The sequence below is a fragment of the Natrix helvetica genome, assembly GCF_964273705.1.
Source record: "Natrix helvetica genome assembly, chromosome: Z".
Lineage (NCBI taxonomy): Eukaryota > Metazoa > Chordata > Lepidosauria > Squamata > Natricidae > Natrix > Natrix helvetica.
This window is the reverse complement of record NC_138554.1, coordinates 27,725,615-27,753,573: the sequence shown is the minus strand read 5'-3', so window position 1 is coordinate 27,753,573 and position 27,959 is coordinate 27,725,615. Positions and strand designations below refer to the sequence as shown.

Genomic DNA, 27,959 nt, shown 5'->3' with positions numbered 1-27,959 from the left:
GTGTTTCAAAAGGCAAGGCCCTCCCTATTTGGCTGGATCAGAAAGGCTGAATTCAGCTCCTCTTAAATACTCGCAGTTCCTCTCAGTAGAGGCTGAAGCTGCTCTGCTTATCCGCCTCTGCTCCAGTTTCCAAGCCAAAGCACACCAGGAGATCAGCCAGCTCCATCCAAGCCAAGGTAAATATTCCAGACGGCTAAGACTCTTCCTGCTTGGCTGCACACTGCAAAAGGAAGGAAGAATGTGGGTCATGTAAAACAAAAGTTTTCAACCATAATTTGTGGGTTCTTTGTGAAGGGGCTGTCTTAATACCCCCCTTCTTCTTCAATATCTGCGGGTACAAACTGGTGAGCATTGCTGTTTTCTTTAAATGGAGGGACAAGAGTAAAGCTGGTTTGATTATCCCTTGAACTTTTTTTTCACGCTTCCCATGACTCCCTCAACAGTAAATAGACGCCACACTAGTAGCTTCTTAGGAAAACATTTGAAAATATAGCATATTTAGATAACAAGGTTAGAGGAATGCTTCCCCCCCCCCCTATTCCTTCTCTCTGTCTTCCTTACTATCTGCCTATTCCAGTTGACTTGTCAATCCTGTGTCCAGGGTGATAGGGCTATCTCTATATGTCAGATGTTCTGAAACATTTGGGGGTGCTTCTATCAGCTGCCGTTCTCACTAGGCTCTGAATACAGGATAGCTGCTGGATTGGGTGGCAAATATCTTAACTCTGGGTGAAAAGAGTTGCATTTCCTCAGAATGCCATTCTCCTCTTCAGCCAAAATGAAGCCAGAACAAGAAGAGGCGCGCCCTCCATTGGTCTCTGTTAAGGGGATCCCCATGGTAAAGTATTTTGCAGAAGTCTACGATGAAGTGGAAAGATTCCAAGCACATCCTGATGATTTACTGATCTCTACATACCCCAAGTCTGGTGAGTGATGTGTTTGACTTCATTTTCTTAAACAGAGTATAAAAGTGCTGGTCATTCATGTGTGGATAATTTCCAATTCTCTACTTTCTCCTTGTTCTATCAAAGTAGACAATAAATTCCAGGCAGCTTTTTGCCTGGAAGTTTCCAAAGCAAACTTTTTCTTTGAGAGGCTGATTATACATGCCTGAAAAGAGACGTATCAACTTACATTACATCTGATCTGCATCCCAATGATTTATAGTCCTTCGTTTTACATCACAAAGACATTTTTCTACCTACTAATTTTCTTTTTTGCAAAAACATATTTTATCTTGTTTCTAAATTATAGTATACTATTAAGGTTTGTTAAGGATTAGATTTTACAAAAGGGAATATCAATGTTGCTTGAAAAGATTTGGAACTGCACTGTAAATGGTTGCTATTCCAACTTTCTGCCTTTACTAGTTTTACTTTGCAAAGAAAAGTGACACAAAGAATGTTGAGATAAAAAAAAGAAACTGACCAAAGAAGCACATTCTCGGTAAAAGTTCATAAATGGAACAATAAAATTTCACATTGAAAGCCTCATCTGCAAATATGCATAGGCTAGAGTCTGATTTTCAGGTTAATGTTTTTTCTTTTAATTCTTGAAATCGCCTTGGCCTTTTAACTGTTAATCAGACCTAAGTGCATTCAGCATAGCTGATAAGCAATTTAAAATAAAATAGAACTATTTTGTGATTTATAATGTTAAAATACATTTTGGCTAATATGTGGCCTAAGCACACATGTGAAAAAGAGACATAATCAGCACGAATTTGCAGGCAAGACTTCACAGCAGGACACTTCTGGATAATTTCCAAATATTTATTAGCAGAACTCTCATTTGATAAGAAAACCGGGTGGAATGTTTAATTTGATATGCTGTTGTTAGCTACTAGAGGCTGCCCTTTCAAGTGGTGCATATGAGGGAGAACAGCGTGTTTAGTATGCATTTCCACTGCCTGCTTGTCCACCTTCCCTTCTAAGTTTCTTTCCTGTGCATGGGGCATAAAAATCCCACTTCTAGTAGGAGGAGAGCTGCTTTGCTCATGACTGCTCAGAAAAGCAGATAGTCCTAGCAGGGGTCCCCAGCACCAGGCTCTGACCGACTACTGTGCTGTGGCCAGTTCGGAAGTGAGCTGTGTGAACTGTTGGCTGGTGCATGTGCATAGGCATGCAGTCAGCTCGACCGGCCAGTGGCGGGCCAGTGTGTGCCTGCAAATCAACTTGCATGAGCAGTGGGATGACCACCACTTGCATAGGCCAGTTCCCCTCTTCCCCCCTCTCTGCGGAGACACCAACCCATAAAGGTTGGGGACTCCTGTCCTAGACAGATGAACCAGCCTCCTGTTCTCTTCCTTGACCTCAATTCCTCACTGAAAACAATGTTTTCCATTTTGCAAATGCCATCCTGTCATAGTTATCACTTATATGGGTCACTTTCTTTACAACTCAGGAAACGCATTAGAAGAACATTTCCCCACTCTGATCAGCGTCGTCTCTTCTTCATCCTAAAGAAAAACTTGGGTTTTGGACATTTCTTCTGCTCAGTCCAAAATTTGGGAGAACAAGCAGCTAAGGTTATTCTAGTTGTACCAGGGACAGATGTAAGGCAGAACAGCCAATTCTAAACACAATAGTCTAATTTATTTAAACTGGAAATGGAATGAGGAAATAAAATTTCTCATTATTTAAGATGATGCAATCTGAATATTATGTCTTTTACCTCACAAAATTGGAGTTGAGTGAGCTCTAGTTTTGAAGGTGATAGATGACATATGCAGTGGCGTAGCGTGGGTTGTCAGCACCCGGGGCAAGGCAAGTAATTTGCGCCCCCTAACCCGTGGATTTTAGCACTCGAGTCTCTTCCACTAGATTAGTTAAAGAAACCCTTACCCCCTAAGCACATGTATTGTTTGTTATGAAAATACTGATGTAATTAAAGTAAAATGCATCTAAATACAAGTTTATTTTCAAACACTTTATTGAGTGCGAACATGCATTACACATTCTCCACATTTTCAGCAGGTCTATGAATACAAATCTACAAATGTAGTAACCTAGCATGGGCCATGCTATTATATGTTGTCTCACAACCATCATAAACGACTGCTGGCACACACACCCCTCCACAGTGGGCGGTGACCCGGCGGCTCGGCTCGGATTCACACAGCCAGCACTGCAGTGAGAGAGAGTGAGTGAGCCAGGCAGGGGCAGAGAGCTGCGAGTGCGGGCGCCCCCCCCCCCAATGTTGCGCCCGGTGCGGCTGCACCCCCCTGCACCCCCCACGCTATGCCACTGGACATATGCACATCGAGAATCAGTGGATATGCATTTTGGCAAAGCAGGGCTTTCCCAGACAAAGACCCAGATTAAGAGACTGTGCAGACTCTTAATTTAGCCTTTTCTGGGCCTTTCTAGGAGAAACATGATAGCAGTGTTCCAATATTTGAGGGGCTGCCACAAAGAAGAGGGAATCATACTATTTTCCAAAACACCTGAAGGCAAAGCAAGAAACAATGGGCAGCCTCCTGCCCAGATCCTATAATCTTTCTTGGTGACCTCAACCTACCACTTATTAATTGGAACCTAAACAAATGTACAACTGAACCCATACATGCAACCCTGTACAATGCTGTAACTAATCTGTGACTTGATCAGCTAGTAACTAACAACACTAGACTCAACAACTGCCTTAATCTTATCTTCTGCAACAGTTCAAACTCAATGTATGGACTACAAATAAATGAACTCTTTTCCAACAGCAACCACAGCATGATTGACTTTTGTCTCAACATATGATGTCCTCACAAAAATCATTATAATGATGGGATTCCCATTTATAACTTTTAAAAAAGCCAAGTATGATCTCATAGACAATGAACTCTCATCTCCTGATTGGCAAATTCTATTCACTGGCTATAATACTGCTACAACCCTTACAATATGTTCTTGCATGAAATCAAAAGAATCAATAAACTTTACATACCACTAATAACCTCCAAGACCAGAAAAAAACAAATTACCAATAACAATAAGAAAGCTACAATCCAGAAAAAAAATCTCTTTGGTGAAAAAATAAAACTAACTACGTAGCTAACTTTAAAAGCTGCTACAAAAACTTATGCCAACAAATAAATTATACCAATTATCACATCAAACAAGAGGAAAACCTTCTGTGCACAAAATCCCCCCCCCCATACCACCTATAATTTTATGAACAAACTTAAAGATTTGAGATCCATCTAACCCCTAAAAGGGCCAAACGATAAAGATTATAATGATGAAACCATTAAAGCCAATCTCTTTAACATGTTCTTTGGCTCAGTCTTTGTAAACAGCAACAACACATAACCAATATTTCCCAGTCATACTGTAAACAATTACAATGATTATGATGAGCCAATACATATCGATTTTACAGAACATAATGTTGAAAGGGCACTATGTAGTCTAAAACTATATCTATCTATTGTACCTGATGGACTATGTGACTACTGTCAGATTTCCTAAAGATGCCCTAATTGAATCATAATTATCAAGTCAAGTTTTTAATACAAAACCAATGATTTATTAGGAGCTCCATTAGGGAAGATCTGTTCACAGTCAAGCCTGTACTTTGTTTGATTTACTTCTGAACTTTACTTCCCTGCCCTCAGTCTGTGTCATAGATCACATTCCCCTGTAAGATGCACTCCCCCCAAGCTGGCTGTAGTAATCTGAGATCCGACTTCAGCCAATAGTATGTGTGAAATGTACTCCCCCTCCCTGTCTCCCATGACAACATGGGGAGTTGACATTCAGCTCCCCTCACTTTCCAAAAGCAACCCGTGCAAGCAAAAACAAGTACAAGTATAGGGTTTTAGGCTACGCCCTCCCTCCAGGCTTGTTTGGATTGTTTTCATGGAATCTTTCTATAATGCAATCAGCCTGGATATTTCTACTCTTTAGCCAAGATGCCTCTGACAAGGGATAACCCTTCCACTTGATTAAGTATGGGAGTTGTCTCCTGTGCCACCTCGAATCAAGGATTCGTTGCACCTCATAATGTGTTTGGGCTCCTATGACCACAGGGCCTAAGGGCTCCCGGGGTAGTGGTCTCAGAGTGGATCCGATCACGGGTTTTAAGAGGCTACTATGAAACGCCGGGTGTATCATCCCCAGCAATCGAGGCAGTTTCAATTACAGTGTGACTGGGTTGATGATCTTTACTATAGGGAATGGTCCCATAAACTTTGGGCCCAGTTTCTTACTAGGCAGTTTTAATCTCAAATACTTTGTAGAGAGGTAAACCTTCTCTCCCACCCGGAATGGCCTTTGCGGAGCCCGGTGTTTATCTGCCTGTTTCTTATAAGTTTGTGCTGCTTTAGCCAGTGCTTTTTTGACATTTTCCCAGATTGCTTTCAGCATCAACCAGTCAAGCTGACTGAGGAGGGGGGATCCCTTGGATACTCAGGCATTGGGACAAAGTCCATACCGCTCACTACTTTGAACGGTGTTAATCCTGTGCTACTGCGAACAGCATTATTGTACGCAACCTCAGCAAAAGACAGAAGGTCTGCCCAATTGGACTGCTGATAGTTCACATAGCACCTCAGGTATTGCTCTACCATAGCGTTCAGTCTCTCTGCCCCCTCATTGGTGCTCGGGTGAAAAGCTGAGCTAAGGCCCCGGGATGACCCAATGGACCACAGGAACTCCCTCCAGAACTTAGCCATGAACTGGACCTCTCTATCTGAGATAATTTTTCAAAGTACTCCACATAGGTGGTAGATGTGCTTTAGGAACAGTTTGGTCAGCTTGTGAGCGGAGGGAAGTCTGCTGCAGGGTATGAAATGTGCCTGTTTAGAGAAAGATCTATTACAGTCCAAATCACCGCGTTCCCCACTTTTCGGCAACTCTACTATAAAGTCCATTGCTATCTTCTCCCGCGGCCTCGTTGATTCTGCTACTAGTTGCAGCAGTCGGGGGGGGGGGTGTTTCCTGGTCGCCTCTTCATTGTGGCACAGATGGTGCAACTTTTCACATAACTATCTACATCTTTCTTCATGCCGGGCTACCAGAACTGCCTCTGGGCTAAGTGTTTGGGAATCCAAAGTGGTCTGCCAGTTTGGCGTCGTGGCTCCTCTGGAGAATTAGGGTGCATAGGAATTCCGGGACATAGATTTTTGTCCCATTTCATGCAAGGTCATCTCTTTTTATCAAGATGTGTTGGTTGTTTCGGAACCAGGAGTCTGATAGCAGTTCGGTTTTGAGTCTCATAATTAGGTCGCCTGCTGGTTGGTCTTGCTGGTCATGGCCAGCAGTTTTCATCTGGTGGTCACCTGGGCAGCTATTTGGGTAGAGGTAATGATGGTGTCCATCACCTCCTCCCCTTCACATTTGTACTGAGGCATGTGGGAGAGGGCATCAGCTAGAAAATTCCTTCCCCTGGAATGTGCTTTAGTACGAAGTTGACACGGTTGAAATATTGAACCCATCGGACTTGTTTGGATGATAGTTTCTGTGGGGTCCTGAGAGCCTCCAGATTTTTGTGGTCAGTCCAGACTTCAAATGGTTTCTGGCCCCTTTCCAACAGGTATCTCCAGGTTAGCAGTGCCCATTTCACAGCAAAAGCCTTTTTTTCCCATGAGGCCCATCGTCTCTCTGTGTCTGGGAGCTTGTGGGAGGTGTAGGCACAGAATTGTAAGTTTCCTTGGTTGTTTCTTTGGAGTAGCACTGCTCCCACTGCCATGTCACTAGCGTCTGCTTCAATCATGAAGGGTTGCTCAGGGTCAGGATGCTTCAGCACCACTTCCTTTGCAAACATTTCTTTTAGTGTTTCAAAAGCCTTTTGGCAGGTTAGGTCCCACTGTAGAGGTTGTCCCAGGTGAGGCTTCATTCCTGGGCTCCCTGTCTTTAAGAGGTCTGTCATGGGTTTGCCAATCTTCACAAAGGAGGGGATGAATTGCCTATAGAAGTTCACAAACCCTAGGAAGCTTTGTAGCTGTCTGCGAGTGTGAGGGGGTTGCCAGCCTAGGGCAGCTTGTACTTTGGCTGGATCCATCTCTATTTCCTCATTTGACATATCGGTAGCCCAGTTAGTCTAGCCGTGCATGGTAGAATTCACATTTTGATAGCTTGACGTACAGGTTGGCTGCCAGAAGTTTTTCTAGTACCTTTCAGACCAGGATATGTGGTCATTCATGGTCTCTGTGTAGATCAGAATGTCACCCAGGTAGACGAGGACCCCCTTGTAGAGGTGCTTATGCAGCACCTCATTTATTAACTGCATGAACACTGCTAGGGCTCCCTGCAGTCCGAAAGGCATCACTTTGAATTGGAAGCTCCCTAAGGGGCAGTTGAATGCTGGTTTCCACTCATCTCCTTCCCTGATCCATACTAGGTAGTATGCTTCTCTAAGGTCTAGTTTGGTGAAGATTTTTCCCTTGGCCAGGTGAGATAGCATGTCCTTCCTGAGCCGGAGGGGGTATAGGTTGTGATGCACATTGCATTAATTCCGCTAAAGTCCACACACAGTCTCATAGTTCCATCTTTTTTTTTGTTTTTGAAGAGGACTGGCTCCGTGACCCGTTACTTGGCTGGCTCAGTGAACCTGTGAAGTTCCCAGAAGATGACCTAATTAATTAACGAGCCTCGAGACAAAGTTCAAAAGAAATCCATTCATTTATTAGGATCAACATTCTGGTGTGTACTCCTGTGGAGCCAAAACTGCTTCTGCTTAATTGCATTTGAACTTTACCCCTTTATCTCCCCCCTTCTGTCATGCATCATAGATCATATTCACGAACTAGGTTGTAGAAATATGAGATCCAACTCTCACTGAAGGTATACATGGAATCCTCCCTCAGATGCCAACCTGATAATGGTCATGGCAAGGCTTTACAAATTGACATCTGGCTCCCCTCATTTCCCAAAAGTGACCTGTGTAAAACAAAGCAATTTGAGGACAGGTGTACAACTTAGGGATGCGTTCCTCCCCCAGGCTTGCCTGGATTTTCTGCAAGGAATTTTGCTATAAGGTGATCAGCCTGGATATTATTACTTTTTACCCAAGATGCCTCTGATAAGGGATATTTGTTTTGTTTGTTTTTGTTTGTTTTTATTGGATTTATATGCCGCCCTTCTCCCAAAGGACTCAGGGCGGCGTACAACATTAAAAAACACACATCCCAAAAGTTCAAAAAGAAAATGAAATACATATCCAAACAAAAACCAAACCGAATTTATAAGACAATACATTTTAAAATGAGTTAAAATTAACAGGCCAGGCCGGCTTGCTGGAAAAGTCAACTTTTTAGGGTGCGTCGGAAGGACCGGAGGTCGGGGATTATGCGAAGCTCCGGGGGCAGCTCATCCCAGAGGGAAGGCGCTCCCACAGAGAAGGCTCTTGCCCTGGGGGTCACCAGCCGACACTGTCTGGCCGACGGCACCCTGAGGAGGCCAACTCTGTGGGATCGCACTGGACGGTGGGAGGCTACTGGTGGCAGTAGGTGGTCTCGCAGGTACCCTGGGCCTAAGCCATGGAGCACTTTAAAGGTCATAATTAATACCTTGAATCGCACCCGGAAAACAACTGGCAACCAGTGCAGGCCGCCTAAAAGGGGTGTAACATGGGAGCACCTAGGTACCCCATGACAACCCGCGCGGCCGCATTCTGGACTAGCTGAAGCCTCCGGGTGCTCTTCAAGGGCAGTCCCATGTAGAGAGCCTTGCAGTAGTCCAGGCGAGAAAGGACGAGGGCATGAGTGACTGTGCACAGAGCATCCCGATCCAGGAAGGGGCGCAACTGAAGTACCAGGAGAACCTGGTAAAAGGCCCCCCTGGTCACGGCCATCAGGTGTTCTTCTAAACTAAGCCGCATATCCAGGAGGACTCCCAGATTGCGAGCCTTCTCTGAGGGGGCTAAAATTTCTCCCCCTATCATCAAAGATGGAACAAGATGTACAAATTGGGATGACGGAAACCACAGCCACTCAGTCTTGGAGGGATTGAGCTTGAGCCTGTTCCTCCCCATCCAGATCCGCACAGCCTCCAGGCATCAGGACATCATGTCGAGGGCTTCATTTCAGTGGTTTGGGGTAGAGATGAAAAGTTGGGTATCATCAGCATATTGATGATACCGTACCCCAAAACCACGGAGGATCTCACCCAGTGGTTTCATGTATATGTTGAACAGGAGGGGTGAGAGAACCGACCCCTGGGGCACCCCACAAGTGACACGCCTGGGGGTTGATCTCTGCCCTCCAGTCAACACAAACTGCGACCGATCCGACAGGTAGGAGGAGAACCACCGTAAAACGGTGCCCCCCCACTCCCAACCCCCCGAGTCGTCGCAGTAGGATACCATGGTCGATGGTATCGAAAGCCGCCGAGAGGTCTAATAGGACTAGGACAGAGGAGCAGCCCCTGTCCTGGGCCCGCCAGAGATCATCGACCAACGCGACCAATGACGTCTCCGTGCTGTACCCGGGCCTGAAACCCGACTGAAACGGATCCAGGTAGACAGCTTCATCCAGGTATTGGGGAAGCTGACGTGCTACCACACTCTCGACAACCTTTGCTACAAAGCGAAGGTTGGAGACCGGACAATAGTTGGCTAAAGAAGCTGGGTCCAGAGAAGGCTTCTTAAGGAGGGGCCTCACCACCGCCTCCTTCAAGGCAGTGGGAAGGAACCCCTCTCTCAATGAAGCATTGGTAATCGCCTGGAGCCAGCCTCATGTCACCTCTCGGGAAGCCGAAACTAACCAAGAGGGACACGGGTCCAGCACACAAGTGGCAGCACTGAGTCTCCCCATCATCCTGTCCATGCCTTCGGGGGGTCACAGGGTCAAACCCATCCCAGATTGTCTCCTCAAGATTCATCCCCATCGGCTCGCCCGAATCTACCCAGTCAGAGTCCAAGCCTGTCCGGATCTGAGCGATTTTATCCTGCAGATACTGAACAAACTCTTCAGCCCTATCCTGCAAGGGGTCTTCCCCAGTTCCTTGGTTAAGTAAGGAGTGGGTCACCCTAAACAGGGCGGCTGGGTGGTTATCTGCGGACGCGATAAGAGCGGAAAAATATTGCCGCTTTGCTGCTTCTATCGCCACTAAGTAGGATTTAATATGAATTCTTACTAATGTTCGATCAGATTCGGACCGGCTGGCCCTCCAGCCACTCTCTAGGTGTCTTTTCCAGCGTTTCATCTCCCAGAGCTCCTCAGTAAACTAGGGAGCTACCCGGGATCGACACTGGGTCAGAGGCCGCAAAGGCACAATGCGATCCAAGGCCCCAGTGGCCTCCCTATCCCAGGCTTCCACTAGGGCTTCGGTTGAATTGTGAGCAAGGGATTCAGGAAAAGTCCCAAGCTCCATCAGTAACCTTTCGGGGTCCATCAGATGCCTGGGGCGGAACCATCTAGTCGGTTCCGCCTCACTGCGGCGAGGGGTAGCGGTATGGAAATCAAGCCTGATGGGGAAATGATCAGACCATGAGAAGGGTTGAATAGAAATATCACCTAAATCTAGATCATTCATCCACTGCCCAGAGACAAAAATCAGGTCGAGCGTGTGTCCCCCATTATGGGTGGGGTCTTGAATTAACTGAGTTAGGTCCATAGCCATCATGGAAGCCATGACTCGGATGTTTCGCCAATGGAAGGCAGATTGAAATCCCCCAGGACCATGAGCCTGGGGAAATCAACTGCCAATTCAGCTAACACATTTAGCAGCTCTGGCAGGGCCGATGAAACGTAGCAGGGAGACAGGTACGTAATAAAAAGGCCCACCTGAGCTCCAAGGCCCCACTTCACAAAGAGGGACTCAAACCCGCCTATCTGAGGCACAGTGACCTCCTGAGGTCTGAGACTTTCCCTAATAACCACTGCCACCACCCCCGCCCCTGCCCTGGGCTCTCAGCTGGTGAAACGCCCAGAAGCCTGGTGGGCATAGTTGCTAAGGGGCACACACCCCTCATGGCCCAACCAGTCTCCGTAATGCATGTAGCCCTTCCACTTGATTAACTATTGGAGTTGTCTCCTGTGCCACCTCAAATCAAGGACTTGTTGAACTTCATAATGGATTTGGCCTCCTATGACCATAGGGCCCAGGGGCTCGCAGGATAGTGGTCTCAGAGTGGATCCAATCACGGGTTTTAAGAGGCTACTATGAAACGCCGGGTGTATCAACCCCAGGAATCGAGGAAGTTTCAATTACACTGAGACTGGTTGATGATTTTTAGCATTGGTAATGGTCCCATAAACTTTGGCCCCAGTTTCTTGCTAGGCAGTTTTAATCTCAAATACTTTGTAGAGAGGTAAACCTTCTCTCCCACCTGGAATGGCCTTTGCGGAGCCCGGTGTTTATCTGCCTGTTTCTTATAAGTTTGTGCTGCTTTAGCCAGTGCTTTTTTGACATTTTCCCAGATTGCTTTCAGCATCAACCAGTCAAGCTGACTGAGGAGGGGGGATCCCTTGGATACTCAGGCATTGGGACAAAGTCCATACCGCTCACTACTTTGAATGGTGTTAATCCTGTGCTACTGTGAACAGCATTATTGTACGCAACCTCAGCAAAAGACAGAAGGTCTGCCCAATTGGACTGCTGATAGTTCACGTAGCACCTCAGGTATTGCTCTACCATAGCGTTCAGTCTCTCTGCCCCCACATTGGTGCTCGGGTGAAAAGCTAAGCTAAGGCCCCGGGATGACCCAATGGACCACAGGAACTCCCTCCAGAACTTAGCTATGAACTGGACCTCTCTGTCTGAGATAATTCTTCAAAGTTCTCCACGCAGGTGCTAGATGTGCTTCAGGAACAGTTTGGCCAGCTTGTGAGCTGAGGGTAGTCTGCTGCAGGCTATGAAATGTGCCTATTTAGAGAAAGGTCTATTACAGTTCAAATCGCCGTGTTTCCCCCACTTTTCAGCAACTCTACTGATCGAAGTCCATTGCAATCTTCTCCCGTGGTCTTGTTGACTCTGCTACTGGTTGCAGCAGTCCGGAGGGGGGATGTTTCCCGGTCGCCTCTTCATTGTGGCACAGATGGTGCAACTTTTCATGTAACTGTCCACATCTTTCTTCATGTGGGCCACCAGAACTGCCTCTGGGCTAAGTATTTGGGAATCCAAAGTGGCCTGCTAGTTTGGCGTCGTGGCTCCTCTGGAGAATTAGGGTGCATAGAAATTCCGGGATGTAGAGTTTTGTCCCCTTTCATGTGAGGTCATCTCTTTTTGTCAAGATATGTTGGTTGTTTCGGAACCAGGGGTCTGCCAGCAGTTCGGTTTTGAGTCTCGTAATTAGGTCGCCTGATGGTTGGTCTTGCTGGTCATGGCATTGTCATCTTGTGGTCACTTGGGCAGCTATTTGGGTAGAGGGAATGATGGCATCTACCACCTGCTCCCCTTCGCATTTGTACTGTGGAAAAGGGCATTAGGTAGAAAATTCCTCCCCCTGGAATGTGTTTTAGTATGAAGTCTAAACAGTTAAGATATTGAACCCATCGGACCTGCTTGGGTGATAGTTTCTATGGGGTCCTAAGCACCTCCAGATTTTTGTGGTCAGTCCAGACTTCGAATGGTTTCTGGCTCTCTTCCAACAGGTATCTCCAGGTCAGCAGTGCCCATCTCACTGTGAAAGCCTCCTTTTCCCACGCGGCCCATCGTCCCTCTGTGTCTGGGAGCTTGCAGGAGGTGTACGCGCAGGGTTGTAAGTTTCCTTGGTTGTTTCTTTGGAGTAGCACTGCTCCCACTGCCATGTCGCTGGCATCTGCATGGATCACGAAGGGTTGCTCTGGGTCAGGATGCTTCAGCACCGGCTCTTTTGCAAACATTTCTTTTAGTGTTTTGAATGCCTTTTGGCAAGTTAGGTCCCACTGTAAGAGTTGTCCCGGATGAGGTTTTGTTCCTGGGCTCCCTGTCTTCAAGAGGTCTGTTCGGGGTTTGGCAATTTTCGCAAAGGAGAGGATGAATTGCCTGTAAAAGTTAGTCAGGTGGGTGGCATAGGGTCTCCCATTAGGTACCCGTCGACCTGTTCGAACTGGATTGGGTAGGCCAGTCTTTTTACTCTGATCCCCCGTTTCAGGACTGTGGTCAGATTGATCAAGCATCTAGTGCAGCCTGAGTCTATTAGGGCTTGAAAATCCCCCTGGCTTCCTGATTTTGGGCCTGTGAGCATATTGGAAAAAAGGAAAAGGTTAATTGTTCCTCTCACCATTGGGTCGTTTTCGCCCTTGTCATCACTGTCATAGGATTCTGGTGACTGGTTGTTGTTGCTGGAGTCCCCGCCTTCATCTGAGTGGGGAGGGACCTCTGCAGCCTGGAGGGCCTTTTGGGATGCATGGGTGGCCCATTTGTGGCCCTGTTCCAGTCGTGCTCTGGGTGGTGGCTCTGGCCTTGGCAACGGGGTTGGGGTAATGCTTGCGGATGCTGTGTGGCCCATCCCCCCACATCTATAGCATTTCAGTGGACTTTGAGAGGAAGCTGGTTTCGGGGCCCACTATATTGCTGTAGGCCCCTGTCAACCAGGTGATTTTAGATCAAGTTGACCTCTCTCTTTCATGTCCGGTGGCTTTCTCATGTCGTTAGCACACAATCCACTGTCAACTTTTATTGCTACTCGGAACCACAGAGAGTCGGTTTGGGATGTCGTGGTAGGCAGTTACTTGGGTAATCTGCTGGTCCAGACTTGTTCTGAAAAAATGCACTAACAAACGCTCTTGTAAAGGGGGTAGCCTTCCAATGACTCTCCTAAATTTATGGATGTGCTCTTTGATGGGGCGGCCCTTCTGCTGAGCTCATCTTCCTCATACATGTACTCCCCCACCTCTTCAAATCTGGCCTCTAGCAGTCATAGGAAGTCATCTACACCTTGTAGTTGGGGGGGGGCTTTCCTCTTGTGGAGGGCTGCTAGCCATTCCCTTGCTTCTCCCTCTAGTCCCGCTGAGATAGTATTCACTATGGCTCTGGGGGATGAGTAGAGATGTCCATAGCATTCTAGGTGGATCTAAGCTGAGTCAAGGAATAGGGCTAATTGATCTGTCCCCATCAAACTTTCCTCTGAACCAGGGTCGTTCAATCAGCATTGCCCTTCTCTCCTCCTGTCGGCCTCTGTATGCTTGTGTTTGATATGTCTGGAAATACTCCTCAGTTCTAGTTTAGAGGGAGGGGGGAGATTGTCTGCCCTGAGCAGCCTGCCTGCTACGTGAGAGAGACACTGGCTTCATCCTCCTTCTAATGGGTGGAGAAAGCTGGTTGCGTTCCAGTCTGTTTCTCATCCCCTCAAGAGGATCCACTGCTCCTCCCCTCTCTTTTGGCCTGCATAATGGCCTTTCTTCATAGAGGCCTTCAAATTTCTCCCTCCGTTGCTCTATGGAACTTCTCAGGGGCTCCATTGGGAGCTTTTGGGGCCTGGTTTGATTCCAGTCCAGCATCCCATCCACTTTTCCCAGCTTGCTCAGGGCCTTTCCCTTTTTCTGGGCATTAGGGGGGGGTCAACTTTAGCTGTTTTAGGGATTGAATACTCATCTCCTCTTGCTTCACCCATCTCAGGTTTGATGTCTGAGGTCAGGCTGCACTCTGGCTGCAATCAGACTCTCTTGGGATAGCTGGCCGTTTGCCATGGTCTTCTGAGTTCCCTCCAGGCACCACCGATATTTAAAAGCAGGCTTGACCATCTGTCAGATTTCCTAAATATGCCCTACTTGAATCATAATTATTGAGTTTCTAATACAAAACCAGTGATTTATTAGGAGCTCCATTATGCAAGATCTGTTCACAGTCAAGCCTGTGCTGTGTTTGATTTACTTCTGAACTTTACCCCTGTTCCTTCCCTCCCCTTAGGCTGTGTCATAGGTCACATTCCCCTTTAAGATGCACCCCTCCCAAGCCGGCAGCAGTAATCTGAGATCCGACTCCTGCATTGAGTGTACTCCCCCTCCCTGTCTCCCATGTCAATGCCAGGAGTTGACACCTACTTCTGAAAAAAAAAACTTTCCACTGCAATAGTAGAACCTCTAAGCATATTTTTTGAAAAATCTTTCAGTACCAGCTACCTGCCCAAACAAGGATCACAATCCACGGTCATCCCTATCTTCAAAAGGGAGAGCCCAACCTAGTTGAAAAAAACAGACCAATCTCTTTATGTTACATCACCTGCAAAGTCATGGAATAAATCATTAACCAATCTATAACCCTCTACCTAGAGACAAACGATCTACTCTCCAATAAACAATTTGGTTTCAGAAAAATCCTGTAATCTACAACTACTACACTGTAAAAACATATGGACTACACATCTCAATCAGGGCAAAGCAATAGATGCAATTTACATAGACTTCTGTAAAGCCTTTGATTCAGTAGTACATGACAAATTACTTGTAAAACTAAAATCTTATGGAATTTCTGCACTCCTACATAAATGGATAGCTGCCTTCCTATCAAACAGGTAACAAGTGGTCAAAATAGGAAGTGCTCTATCAGATCCTGTACCTGTTAACAGTGGTGTCCCCCAAGGAAGCATTTTAGGACCAACACTCTTTATACTTTACATAAATGACCTTTGTGATCATATTAAAAACAACTGTGTTCTTTTCGCTGATGATGTAAAACTATTCAACACCACCGACAATGCTACTCCCCTTCAAAAAAACCTTGACTATGTGTCAGATTGGTCAAACAAGTGGCAACTTCAAATCTCAACCAACAAATGCTCTGTCTTACATATTGGCAAAAAAAAAAATCAGAACATAAAATACAAGCTAGATGGACATGATCTTGTAGACGACTTGCATCCTGTCAAGGACCTTGGTGTACTCATTTCTAAAGATCTAAGTGCCAGAGCCCACTATAACAACATTGCCAAAAAGACATTAAGAATTGTTAACCTAATCTTGCGTAGTTTCTTCTCTGGTAATATTGTACTACTAACTAGAGCATACAAAACATTTGCTAGACCAATTCTCGAATACAGCTTATCTGTCTGGAACTCACACTGCATATCAGACATTAATACAATTGAGAGAGTCTAAAGATATTTCACCAGAAGAGTCCTCCATTCATCTACCCGCAGTAAAATACCTTGTGCCACCAGACTTGAAATTTTGGGCTTAGACAACTCAGAACTATGCCGCCTTCGGTCTGACCTGAGCGTAGTACATAAAATTATCTGCTACAATGTCCTACCTGTCAATGACTACTTCAGCTTCAACCACAACAATACCCAAGCAAGCAACAGATACAAACTTAAGGTAAACCACTCCAAACTCGATTGCAGAAAATATGACTTCAGCAATAGGTTGGTCAATGCCTGGAATGTACTACCTGACTCTGTGGTTTCTTCCCCTAACCTCCAAAACTTTAACCTTTGACTGTCTACTGTTGACCTCACCCCATTCCTAAGAGGTGTGTTAGGGGCGTGCATAAGCACACCAACATGCCTACTGTCCCTGTCCTAATGTCCCTTTTTATTCCTACCCTTTTCATGTATTCAAAATCATGTTTATACTTTTATCTGTTGTACATATGTGCTTGACAAAATAAATAAATAAAACAAACAAACAATGAATGGAAACTGATCAAGGAGAGAAGCAACTTAGAATTAAGAAAAACTTCCTAACAGTGAGGACAATCAACCAGTGGAACGGCTTGCATTCAGAAGTTATGTGTGCTCATTACTGGAACTTAAAAGCTTAAGAAGAGACTGGACAGCCACTTGTCTGGAATGGTATGGGGTCTCCTGCCTGAGCAGGAGGTTAGGCTAGAAAACCTCCAAGGTCCCTTTCCATTCTATTATTTTGTTATTCTATTATTCAGTCCCAGAATGGATTAGGGCAGGGGTGTCCAAACTTGGCAACTTTAAGACTTGTGGACTTCAACTTTCAGAATTCCCCAGCCAGCAGAGCTGGCTGGGGAATTCTGGGAATTGAAGTCCACAAGTCTTAAAGTTCCCAAGTTTGGACACCCCTGGATTAGGGTGTAGGGAAGAGGTTTAGGGTAGCAATAGCACATATACCACTTCACAGTGCTTTACAGCAAAGTTGGTTTCTCCCGCTTTTACTACTTGTTAGCTGCACATGCATGCGCAGTTCAATGTAAATTGTTCTTCGCACATGCGCAGAACAATTTACAGTGAACTCTGCACATGAGCACACTACTAAACAACATGATGGCAGTGGTGACCGGGGAACTGGTTCTGAGGCATGGCCAGCCAAGGTTGCTGCCGGTTCTGAAACCCAGGCCAAAATACCACTACCCACCTGCTTTACAGCCAGTGATGGGATTCTGCTGGTTTAACAACCAATTCAGGGATTGCGTGCATTGCGCGCGCTCTGTGCACACGTGCACAGTTTTAAGAAAAACTTACCATCTGCGTTATTGTTGGGGAGTAACATAGCTGAGGTGTGGCAATCCACTCTGCTGAGTGAATCAGCTGAGAAAATATAGATGTCAGGCCTGCCTCCCTCAATAACCAAGAAAGAAAACTTTGTTCATGGAATTAAAATACTTTTACTGGTTATGAAAAGATGGCAGCGAAAGTAAAGCAAGATCTGAGCCAGAAAGGCGCAAACCCATACATATCTAACAATTTCCCAACCCCTTCCCCCAATGATCCCCACCCCAGTATCCAATCTGCAACTCTCTAAGGTGTCAGTTGGTTTGCATCTCCAGATAGCATCATTACGTTGGTATGCAGGATGGTTGGCCTTGACCAGGTCCAAACACCAGCCATCAGCATGCGCAGAAGATGGTGAGAAGAAAACTCCCTTTACTGTATCACCTCCAGTACCTTTTATTCCCATCCCAAATACCATGCCCCCACCCCCACCGTTTCTATGGCAGCCGATAGCAAGTAAGCAAAGCAGAGGCTGACAGTAGGTCAGTAAAGCGCGGGGTCGGGTGGGCAAGCTCACTTGATCATTGAAGCGAACTGCTCCCAGCTGATCATTGGAGCTACCGGTTCACCCGAACCGGTCCAAACCGATAGACTACCACCCCTGTTTACAGCCTTCTCTCAGAGCTTACAGAGTCAACATATTGCCCCCAACAGTCTGGGTCCACATTTTACCCACCTCGGAAGGACGGAAGGCTGAGTCAACTGTGAGCCTGGTGAGATTTCAACTGGTAAATTGCAGGCAGCCAGCAGGCAGCAGAAGTAGCCTGCAGTACTGCATTCTAACCACCACGCCACCACAGCTCATACTCATGGATAGCCCACACACTGTAAATTTTCAGGATACGTGTAGTAGGTTAGAAGGTTATTATTTTAGTTTGGCAAGATTCTGTCCATTAGGTGTAAGCAAATACAGGTTTGGACATGATTGGATTTCACTGGATGGTCTTTATGCTTGGGCCTGCCAATAATGAACTATTTTACTTCTGTTTATCTGAACTGCTATCTGCCATCCTTGACTTGGAAGAAAACTGAATCAGCATGAAGTTTTCTCTGCCTGGTGCCCAATCTGTATCGTCCTCCATTGCTTTTGTTTTGCATCCATAGTAGATTTATAGGAAGAGAGCCAAGCTAACCTATGATAGCAAAAAAAATACCTTTGCTTCTCCACTTGTAACAGTGAAGTCTGGTGGATCACCAAAGGGCAGAACCAGAAAAACATTTTAGGTGCCATCTTAGATGGATAGGGACAGTGACGTGCGGTGAGGTTCATGGCTGGTGAGGCTGGTGACGTCATCAGGAAGGTGGGGAATGGGACCACGTGTGCTGGAGGCTCAGGCTGCCTCAGCCTCCAGCACACATGATCCCATTCCCCGCCTTCCTGAGCGTGCTCCGCCGGCTCGCGCTCTGCAGTCCTCGAAAGCGACTGGGGAACGACGAGAACCTTCCTGCCTCTGCTGGACTTTGCACGCTCCTTGAGGAGCGCGCGAAATTCAGCAGAGGCAGGAAGGTTCTCGTCGTTCCCAAGGCGCTTTCGTGCCTTCGTCATCCGGGAGCGCTGACATTTCTGCCTCCGCCCTCCGTAGCTCCTGGGCGCGCCCGGACGGATGTATATAATATTAGAATATTATATATATATATATATATATATATATATATATATATATATATATATAGTATATAATATTATATACTATTATTTCATGAAGAGAGGTGAGGCTCTGCCTCCCCTGACTGCACGTCCCTGGATGCTGCCAGTCCTGATTGGCACTTGGAGTAGACAATTTCACTCCAATATAATTTTATGAACAATTCAAGAATGAAGTGTTGAGTGGGAAAACACCTTCAGAAAATAAAGTATATATAGAAAGCCTGCACACCCCTGTTAAAATGCCATGTTTTAAGATATAAAAAACTAAACCAGTATAAATCAATTCACACGTTTTTCTACCTTTAACATAACATACAGGTAGGTAGTCCTCAATTAATGAGCATAATGGAGCCCAAAATTTCCATTGCTAAGCAAGACAGTTGTTAAGTGAGTTCGCTCCATTTTATGATATTTCTTGCCTCCGTTGTTCAATGAATCACTGCAGTTGTTAAGTTAGTAACATGGTTGTCAAATGAACCTGGCTTTCCCATTGACTGTGCTGGTCGGAAAGTCGGAAAAGGTGATCCTATCACACACACACACACACACACACACACACACACACACACACACACACGGGACACTACAACTACCGTATCATAAATACATGCCAGTTGCCGAGCGACTGAATTTTGATAACATAACCATGGAGATGCTGCAATGGTTTTAATTGTGAAACAGAGTCATGTCATTTTTTTCCAGTGCTGTTGTACCTTTGAAAGGTCACTAAATGAATGGTTGTAAATTGAAGACTATCTGCATAAGCTATGTAATTCAATTGAAAAAAAAAATAGGGAAAGTAAGTGAATCCCACCGCTGCCTTTAATGCTTTATAAGCTTTTTGCAGATCGTGGCTTTTCCTGTAAGAGGCAACTGGGTAACTATTAGGGGGGGGGGACCCACTACAACATTTGAAGTTCATATGGGCTTGATCAGAGCTGCTTTAATTGATAGCACATGTGTACTGACTATTATTTGACATAGTATGAATATGATTAATTCTGAACACAGCCACTTCCCTACTCATAGGAGGGTTTGAACACTTATGCAGTCACATTATTCTAGGTTTTTGTTTTTAATTTTTTCCTCCCTGAAATATTTCAGTTTGTTTTTCAATTGAATTGTACAGCTTACATGTAAAGGTGGAACAATTCTGAAGTGATTTAACTTGGTCTGATTTTTTTACATCTCAAAAACCTGGCATTTTAAAAGGGGTGTGTAGACTTTCTACAGCCATTGTGTACTTGTAGTAGCTATAACAAGAATCATGTTTTGTCTGAGGCAATAACCTGTTTTCCTCTTGTAATATGATCTTGGTTCAGCATGTCCAACCTTTTTGTGCTTTTTCAGGTACCACCTGGGTCAGTGAGATTGTAGACATGATCTACAAAGAAGGCAGTCTTGAAAAATGCAGAATTCAGCCCATCTACATGCGAGTCCCTTTCCTGGAATTTGCTGTACCTGATGTCCCTACAGGTAAAACATCAAAGGTGTCTTCCCCTCTAGACAGCAATTTGGGAGCAGAGGGATGGAGGAGGAAGTCTAGTCTATGAGATGAATGTGGGAGAAGGAGTGGCAGAACCTGGGGGCAGACTCAATAGAGGTAGAGTCTCTGCATAGCCACAAATGGACTAAGTCTAACCCTTCTTGAATTCTGTTGACCTTCATCCACTGCCAATCTAGTGCTGTTAGTTGAGTAGATATCTGTGCATAGGCATGAGTAATAAATCAGTTCAGTTGGAAGCTCATTTGTGGTCCTAGTCTTTCGCACTTGACATTGGAATAGAAATGCCAACTGTGAAGAGGGGATAGGATGCAAATAATATAGTAGATCTACCTGCAGACATCTTCATACTTTTCCTAATGCTAGTTGAGATATCTGCAAGCAAATCCATCCAGAATGCATGTGGTATGGATAGGCTAATGGAGGGAGTATGGGAGAAGTCTCTTCAATTATTCTTTACCCTCTTCCAGGCATTGAACTGCTCAAGGAAGCACCCCGTCCATGTCTAATTAAAACCCACCTTCCTGTCCAAATGCTCCCCAAATCCTTTTTGGAAAAGAACTGCAAGGTAAGAAAAAAAATGGACCGTTAATACATGAAAAACTAGTCAATTGAATGCAAGAACTTATTGGGTAAGGATCTTCTGCAAATAATTACACACCCTGTCCTCAGTACTGAAATGCATTATCAGCTTAATTAACATTCTTGTTTGTCACCGAATAGGTTATCTATGTGGCTAGAAATGCCAAAGATGTGGCTGTCTCATACTATTACTTCTACCAAATGGCAAAAGTGCACCCGGATCCTGGAACATGGGAGGAATATCTGGAGAAGTTTATGGATGGAAGTGGTAAGTGGATAATAAACCCTTCCAAGCACTGAGCTTGATATTAACCCTCCTTTATATGGTAACTTCAAAATATAATACTGATCCTGTTACCTGTAGCTAACAAAGCAAATAATGGGGGTGACTGGGTGACATTTTGGGGGAAGCCTTGTAGAAGCTCTTGGAACTAGTGAGATGTTTCACAGAAATTCTGTGAATGAGAAGGTCAGATCAGGACCTTCTTGTTGTTGTTGCCCTTTCTGTGAGTGAGCAAATGTGTCCTTGTAATTACTGTATTTTTTGGAGTATAAGACGCACCAGAATATAAGATGCACAAAGGTTTTGAAGAGGCAAATTAAGAAAAAAGGTTTTGCACTCTGCAAACCTCCCAAAAACGGTCCGTTTTTCACCAAAAATGGACCCAGTTTCTCCCCCCCAAAAAAGGGACATGAATAACCCTTACAAGGCTTGTGGAGTGTTCCTGTGGGGTGAGGAGGTCAAAAACAAGCAAAAAATGGACCATTTTTCATGAAAACGGGCCCATTTTTTTGTCAAAAAAAGAGCATTAGGAAGCTTATAGAGTGCTCCTGGGAGCCGGGAGAGGGCAAAATTGAGCAAAAGAATGGCCCATTCTTTTGCTCATTTCTGCCCTCCCCAGCTCCCAGGAGCTCTCTAAAAGCCTCCTACAAGCTATGCATGGCCATTTTGGTGAAGGGGCGGGTTTTGGGGAGCAAAACATGCTGTATTCAGTGTATAAGACGCAGCCAGATTTTCAGCCTCTTTTTTGAGGGGAAAAAGGTGCGTCTTATATTCCAAAAATACAGTATATGGTTCTTTAATTTAATTATAAATTTCTACTAAAGCTTCTAGTCCTGTTTCATACTTCTGGTACACCGAACCAAAATAAGTAGTAAGGAAACTGTAGCTTTCTCCATGTTGTTGCACTAAAATCCCCATCGTTCACAAGTATTCCATTTCTCTCCTCAGTGTCTTTTGGATCCTGGTATGATCACGTCAAAGGTTGGTGGAACCTCACAAAGAAATACAGGATTCTCTACCTCTTTTATGAAGACATGAAAGAGGCAAGATTCTTTCTTCTTCTTTTATTAACCTTCTTATTCTCTACTACTATAATTTTTACTTCCCCCCCCCCACATTAAAATTTAGGTATGGGGCATAGCTTTCTCCTGTTCTACAAGTCTTAGGAATGGCCCATAGGGCGGACTAGGATGGGACTTCTGTAGTATCTCCAGGGCCAAAAATTCCCAGTTCCTCGGCTGCAGCAGGCCTCAAAGATGGCGCCCGGAGCTCCACTCCCTTGCGGGAGGAGCTTCCACGGGCACCTCCTTCTCCGCCGACGACTCCAGCAACTCTGAGGCGTTCTGGGCGGGTCCGGCGCCGCCCAGCGTATCTTCGCGATTACGCATGCGCCACATACACGCATGCGCCCTCGCTGGGGTGGAAGGGGTGTAGAGTCCTGGCAATGACGTCAGGAGCTTTGCCTGAGTCTGCCAGCAACAGCCAGGTCACGTCTGATTGGACAAGACGCAACCTGGCTAAACGCGGGCAATCCCCGCTTCCTGATTGGCCGCCCTGCCTGACAGCTCCATATAAATAGCTGTCAGGCAGGGACAGCTCCCGCTTCTCTCCTGTACTTTGTAGTTCTTGTTGCCTGTGAATAAACGATAGTTGAATTTGCCTCACGGCGTCTGTCTGCGTTCCTGCCTATCTAACAGTTGTCATCCATTCAAGCTTGTTTTCTTTTATTTCCACATACTTATTTTACTTTGTAGCTATCCAGCAAGACATTGCTCAGGTTCTTTTCCTAATTACATATCTATAGAAAGGTAGGCCTGAAAGTTGATTTACATTTAGACATGCCTAAGAGTAGACCCACAGAAACTAAGAGCCATGGCTTATTTCACTAATTTCAATAGACCCACTTTATCTAAATCAGAGCCATCCCAAAGTTGAATACAAGACGGTTATTCCCATCTCTCTTCTCAATTCCTCCATGCTAATTGTCTCCTCAGGAGAGTTCTCTTTTGCTTCCACATTAAACTTTGGTTAGACATGCATGGCATTATACAATACAGCAATAGCACTTAGACTTAAATAGTGCTTTGGGTCCTCATTTTACCCACCTCAGAAGGCTGGAAGGCTGAGTCAACAATATTGGCTCATAATGGAAAATCATAATTAAAAATTGCATGCACATGTGTCTAACTGCAAAGCATTATAAGGAAATAAGAAACATTCTCTACTAGATTACAACTAGACAGCAGATAAGTAATAGCTGTCAAATTGCAAATGATGGTGTATTATTATTTTAATTTATTTAATATTACATAATATACCCGTACCTCAAAACTCTTCCTAATCCAAAATTCCTGACTTTCACTACTTGATTGTTGTTTTGTACACAGGATCCAGAACGGGAGATTCGAAAGGTAATGGAATTCCTAGAGAGGCCAGTTGATGAAACCTTAGTCAAGAAGATTTCACACCACACCTCCTTCAAAGAGATGAGTCAGAACCAAATGGCTAATTACAAAAGCATTCCCACTTCTGTTATGGATCACACCATCTCTCCTTTCATGAGGAAAGGTGAGCCTATCATATAGCCAAACTGAGGCTGGAGTTATATTACCTTATCGAAATTGACATGCTCCAAATGTGTTAGATTTACCAGCCATCAGGATTACAAGTAGTCTTTACAATAGTTCATTTAATGTTAGTTAGTTTACAATAGGTCATTTAGTTGCTGTTCGAAGTTATAGTAACACTGAACAAAGTGACTAATGACCATTTTTCACACTTACAACCTTTGCAGCATCCCCCTGGTCATGTGACCAAAATTCAGATGATTGTCAATTGACTCATATTTATGACGGTTGCAGTGTCCCAGGATTATGTGATCACCTTTGCCTACCTTCTGGCAAGCAAAGACAATGGGGAAGCCGTTGAACAATTGTGTGATTAACTTAACACCTGCAATGATTCAATTAAGAACTCTGGCAAGGAAGGTTATAAAATGGGATAAAGTGTCTCACTTAGCAACATAATTTTTTGGCTCGTAACATAAATTGTGGTTGTAAGTTGAGGACTACCTGTATTAGCTCTGCTGGTCAGGAATTATGGAATTTCAAGTCAAGCTTTCTGCTCCTAATATGACCTTGAACAACTCGAGAGAAAATGCGATAGACATTTTCTGTCTTAGATAGATATTACATTCCCTCATTGTACCATGAGAATGTAATAATATTGTTGTAAGCAAATAGGCTGTTCTTTGTGATGGTACGTGTGCAATCAAGCTCAGTACCTATACATGTATGGGTTTCCAAGACTTTCTAGAAAGAATGACCATGATTGATAGCGCAATGCAATGGCTTGGGGAAGACTAACATGTGTCATTATCAGAGAAGGTTATACCTGGGCCCTTGACCTTCACATCTCAAAAACCATGTTAAGACTCTAGAAAGTATGCAGAGAGATTATTAGGTGGAGGTTAAAACAGTTGCAGAACAGTTGCTGGAATTGGTTATGTCTAGTTTAGTGAAAAGAAGGACTAGGGAAGACATGACAGCAGTGTGCCAGTATTTGAGGGGTTTCTACAAAGACAAGGGGATCAAATTATTTTCCAAAGCACCAGAATGCAAGACAAGAAACAATTGATGGAAACTAACCAAGGAGACAAGCAACTTAGAACTAAAGATAAATTTCCTAATGGTAAGAACAAACAACCAATGGAACAGCTTGCCTTGAGAAGTTGTGGGTGCTCCATCACTGGAGGCTTTTAAGAAGAGACTCGACAGTCATTTGTCTGAAATGATATAGGATATCCTGCTCAAGCAAGAGGTTGGACTAGAAGACCTCTGTTAGATACTTGCTTCAGCTATAGTGGTTTCCACCAAGGTCCTCCGTTCTGGCGGGAACAATGCAATACAACAATAGCACTGAAAAATAAGGTGACAGTTTTTTGCACTTACGACCATTGCTGCATCCTCAGGATCATATGATCAATATCCAGACACTTGGCAATTGACACATATATGATGGTTGCTGTGTGCATGATCACCTTCTGTGACTTTCTGACAAGCAAAGTCAATGTGCGGAAGCCAAATTCATTTAACAGCTGCATTGCTACCTTAACAACTGCTGTCATTCACTTAGCAACTCTGGCAAGAAAGACGATAAATTTGCTCATAAAATTGGGCAAAATTCGCGTAACAATACAAATGTTGGGCTCAATTGTAGTTGTATGTTGTGGACCTCTTGTATTCTACATTCTCGTGAAGACTCACTGGTTGGGGAACTCTGACTTAAAGTTTTTGAGTCTATCACTCAGGCTAGAGGCAAAAAAGAAAAGACTGGATTGGGGAAACAGGCCTTACCTCGATTCCAGCTGTGTCCAGAAGAGTAGCCTTGACTGTAAAGGAGACAGAAAGGTGAGAGAGAGAAGAAAGATTTGTATTAATTTTCCAGCTATCATATGTTATGCGTTTTAGGCAATGATTAAATACATCGGTATTTCAAAATTATAACTTTTCCTGTTAATATGTGTCATCATATAATCATAACAGTTTTTGTACATACTTTAAATATACTGTAGATAGCGATCTTCATCAAAAATCTCACCGAAACCTACAAAACATTCTAAAGCTCATGAGAAGCTACCAACATTTCAAGAGATTTGGGCAATACCTTCAGTGAAACTTGAGTTATTTAATGATTTGGAGGTCCAACAAATGATTTGCTACGTATGGATCCCATGCTGGGATTCAACTTTACCTTACCCAGTTTTGAGTATAGTTCTGTTGCAACAGAAAATATATGATATCTAATAAAATGTAATAAAATGTCTGTAAGCAACCAGGCTCAGAGAACACAAAAGACTCCATAGTTCAACCTTGAGCTACAAATTATTGACTTCTCTTGCAAAATAACGACATTTAGAACATTATCTATTTGGGTAACGAAATGTCTGCAAGGCTCAGAGAAGATCAAGGAAACTAATATTGGCTATTATTTTCCCTTCAAATTAGGAGTTGCTGGTGACTGGAAGAACCAATTCACAGTGGCACAAAACGAGCGTTTCGATGAGAATTACAAGATGCAAATGAAAGGAAGCACGCTGCAGTTTCGAACAGAGATATGATTGTTCTTTTCCTACTTGGGTATGTATTCTTTCACACACATTAAAATAACCCAACATGTTCTATAGAACACTTTCTATGTGTTCTGAGCATACGTCAGCGCACTGCATATACTTCTTGGGGTGTATGATGGTCCAAACAGAGATTATTCTCTGTTTAATCTCTTTTCTATTTTAGTGAGGATGTGGTTTTGTTACCTGTGAGAATGGGTTGAAGATGCTGAGATGGTATTTAGATGAAGCTCAAGACAAGATGCCACTGCGTCCCCATCAAGTGATGGAAAGACCTAACTAACATCAAAGCCATGCTAAGAATAAAAACGAACGCCAATATGCATTTTTTTATATTGCTCCTCTTTAATCATTGACCTCTTTCCTTGTAATGCAAAAATTCAGATGTTTAAGTTCTTTTATTTCTAGTTCTTACAGCTGTGAAAGGGATGTAGCTTCTTCCTTCCTTCCTTCCTTCCTTCCTTCCTTCCTTCCTTCCTTCCTTCCTTCCTTCCTTCCTTCCTTCCTTGAAATTTCACTACCGTACTTCATCTTTAGTTTCTTGGTAGATCACTTGAAAAAATGCAAATACTGAAAAGTAGTGGATTGACATTAGTCAGATTTTATATGGGAATTGTATTCCAGGTAAACAACTGCAGAATAAAAACTCATCTGAAACTGTCACGTGACTCATTTTCTTTTGGTCTTATAGAATTTTAGTAAATAAGTACTATGTGACTTACGACTTAAGCTTTTAATTATAATCTATTTTCATCTTCATGAAATCTGATCATGTTTAAGAAGCATATAAGATTGAACATGCCTTCCTGCTTTATATTTCTGTTTTTTCCCTATCTGAAACCAAAAGATCTGCCTGCCCAGGAATATGATCTTAGCAAATGGAAAAGGAATATCTTTCTTTGGAAAAGAATTGTTGATTAGAAAAAAATATGAGAGAAAAGGACTTTGAGGTTTGAGTACAGTGAATCAAAAAGAATTAAATATTATAATAAAGGGAGAAGAGATACATAAAGATACAATATTATTTGATTATGGAAGAATTCAGTGGTTAATAATGTCTTAATTAAACACATATAAATAATAAACCAGAAGAATGACTTGGTAAACTTTTTTATCTTGGATTTACAAAAGAGTTGTGTTGAATTTAGGAAGCAGTTTCTGAGGAAAAAAAGAGAGAAAATGATAAAAAATCAATTTATGGGACACCCGTTCAAGGGATTAAAGATTCTTAAAAGTAAACAGAAGAAACACAAAATGGATTTATATAAGACTAGCTGTACCCGGTCACGTGTTGCTGTGGGCCAGTCTGGTTAAATGGAAAAGAAAGAAAAGAGAAAGTGCAAGTTTCTAATATGTTTAATTTCACAATGCTTGTGGGTATGCAATATTTTTTGTTTTTCCATTGTCTGTGCAAATATAGAGATTGTCTGGTTTGCCGACTCTAGAACACGCAACATATAATTGTCCATGTGAGAAACAATTTTCAATTGCTGGAAAG

General features: G+C 43.9%; 1 protein-coding gene across 2 annotated transcripts; it reads left to right on the top strand.

Moving 5' to 3' along the window:
- Window positions 1-18: 18 nt before the first annotated feature.
- On the top strand, window positions 19-27,124 carry LOC309401752 (sulfotransferase 1A1-like). Of its 2 annotated transcripts, none has more exons than XM_081970970.1 (9): window positions 19-176; window positions 774-926; window positions 20,315-20,440; window positions 20,939-21,036; window positions 21,192-21,318; window positions 22,282-22,376; window positions 23,721-23,901; window positions 26,340-26,471; window positions 26,628-27,124. In XM_081970970.1, the coding sequence occupies exons 2-8, from the start codon at window positions 779-781 to the stop codon at window positions 26,450-26,452; spliced, it is 888 nt and encodes a 295-aa protein (XP_081827096.1). In that variant the 5' UTR covers window positions 19-176; window positions 774-778; the 3' UTR covers window positions 26,453-26,471; window positions 26,628-27,124. The 2 variants fall into 2 exon arrangements, with proteins under 2 accessions (XP_081827096.1, XP_081827097.1); XM_081970971.1 differs by lacking the exon at window positions 19-176 and adding an exon at window positions 191-344.
- Window positions 27,125-27,959: the final 835 nt, after the last annotated feature.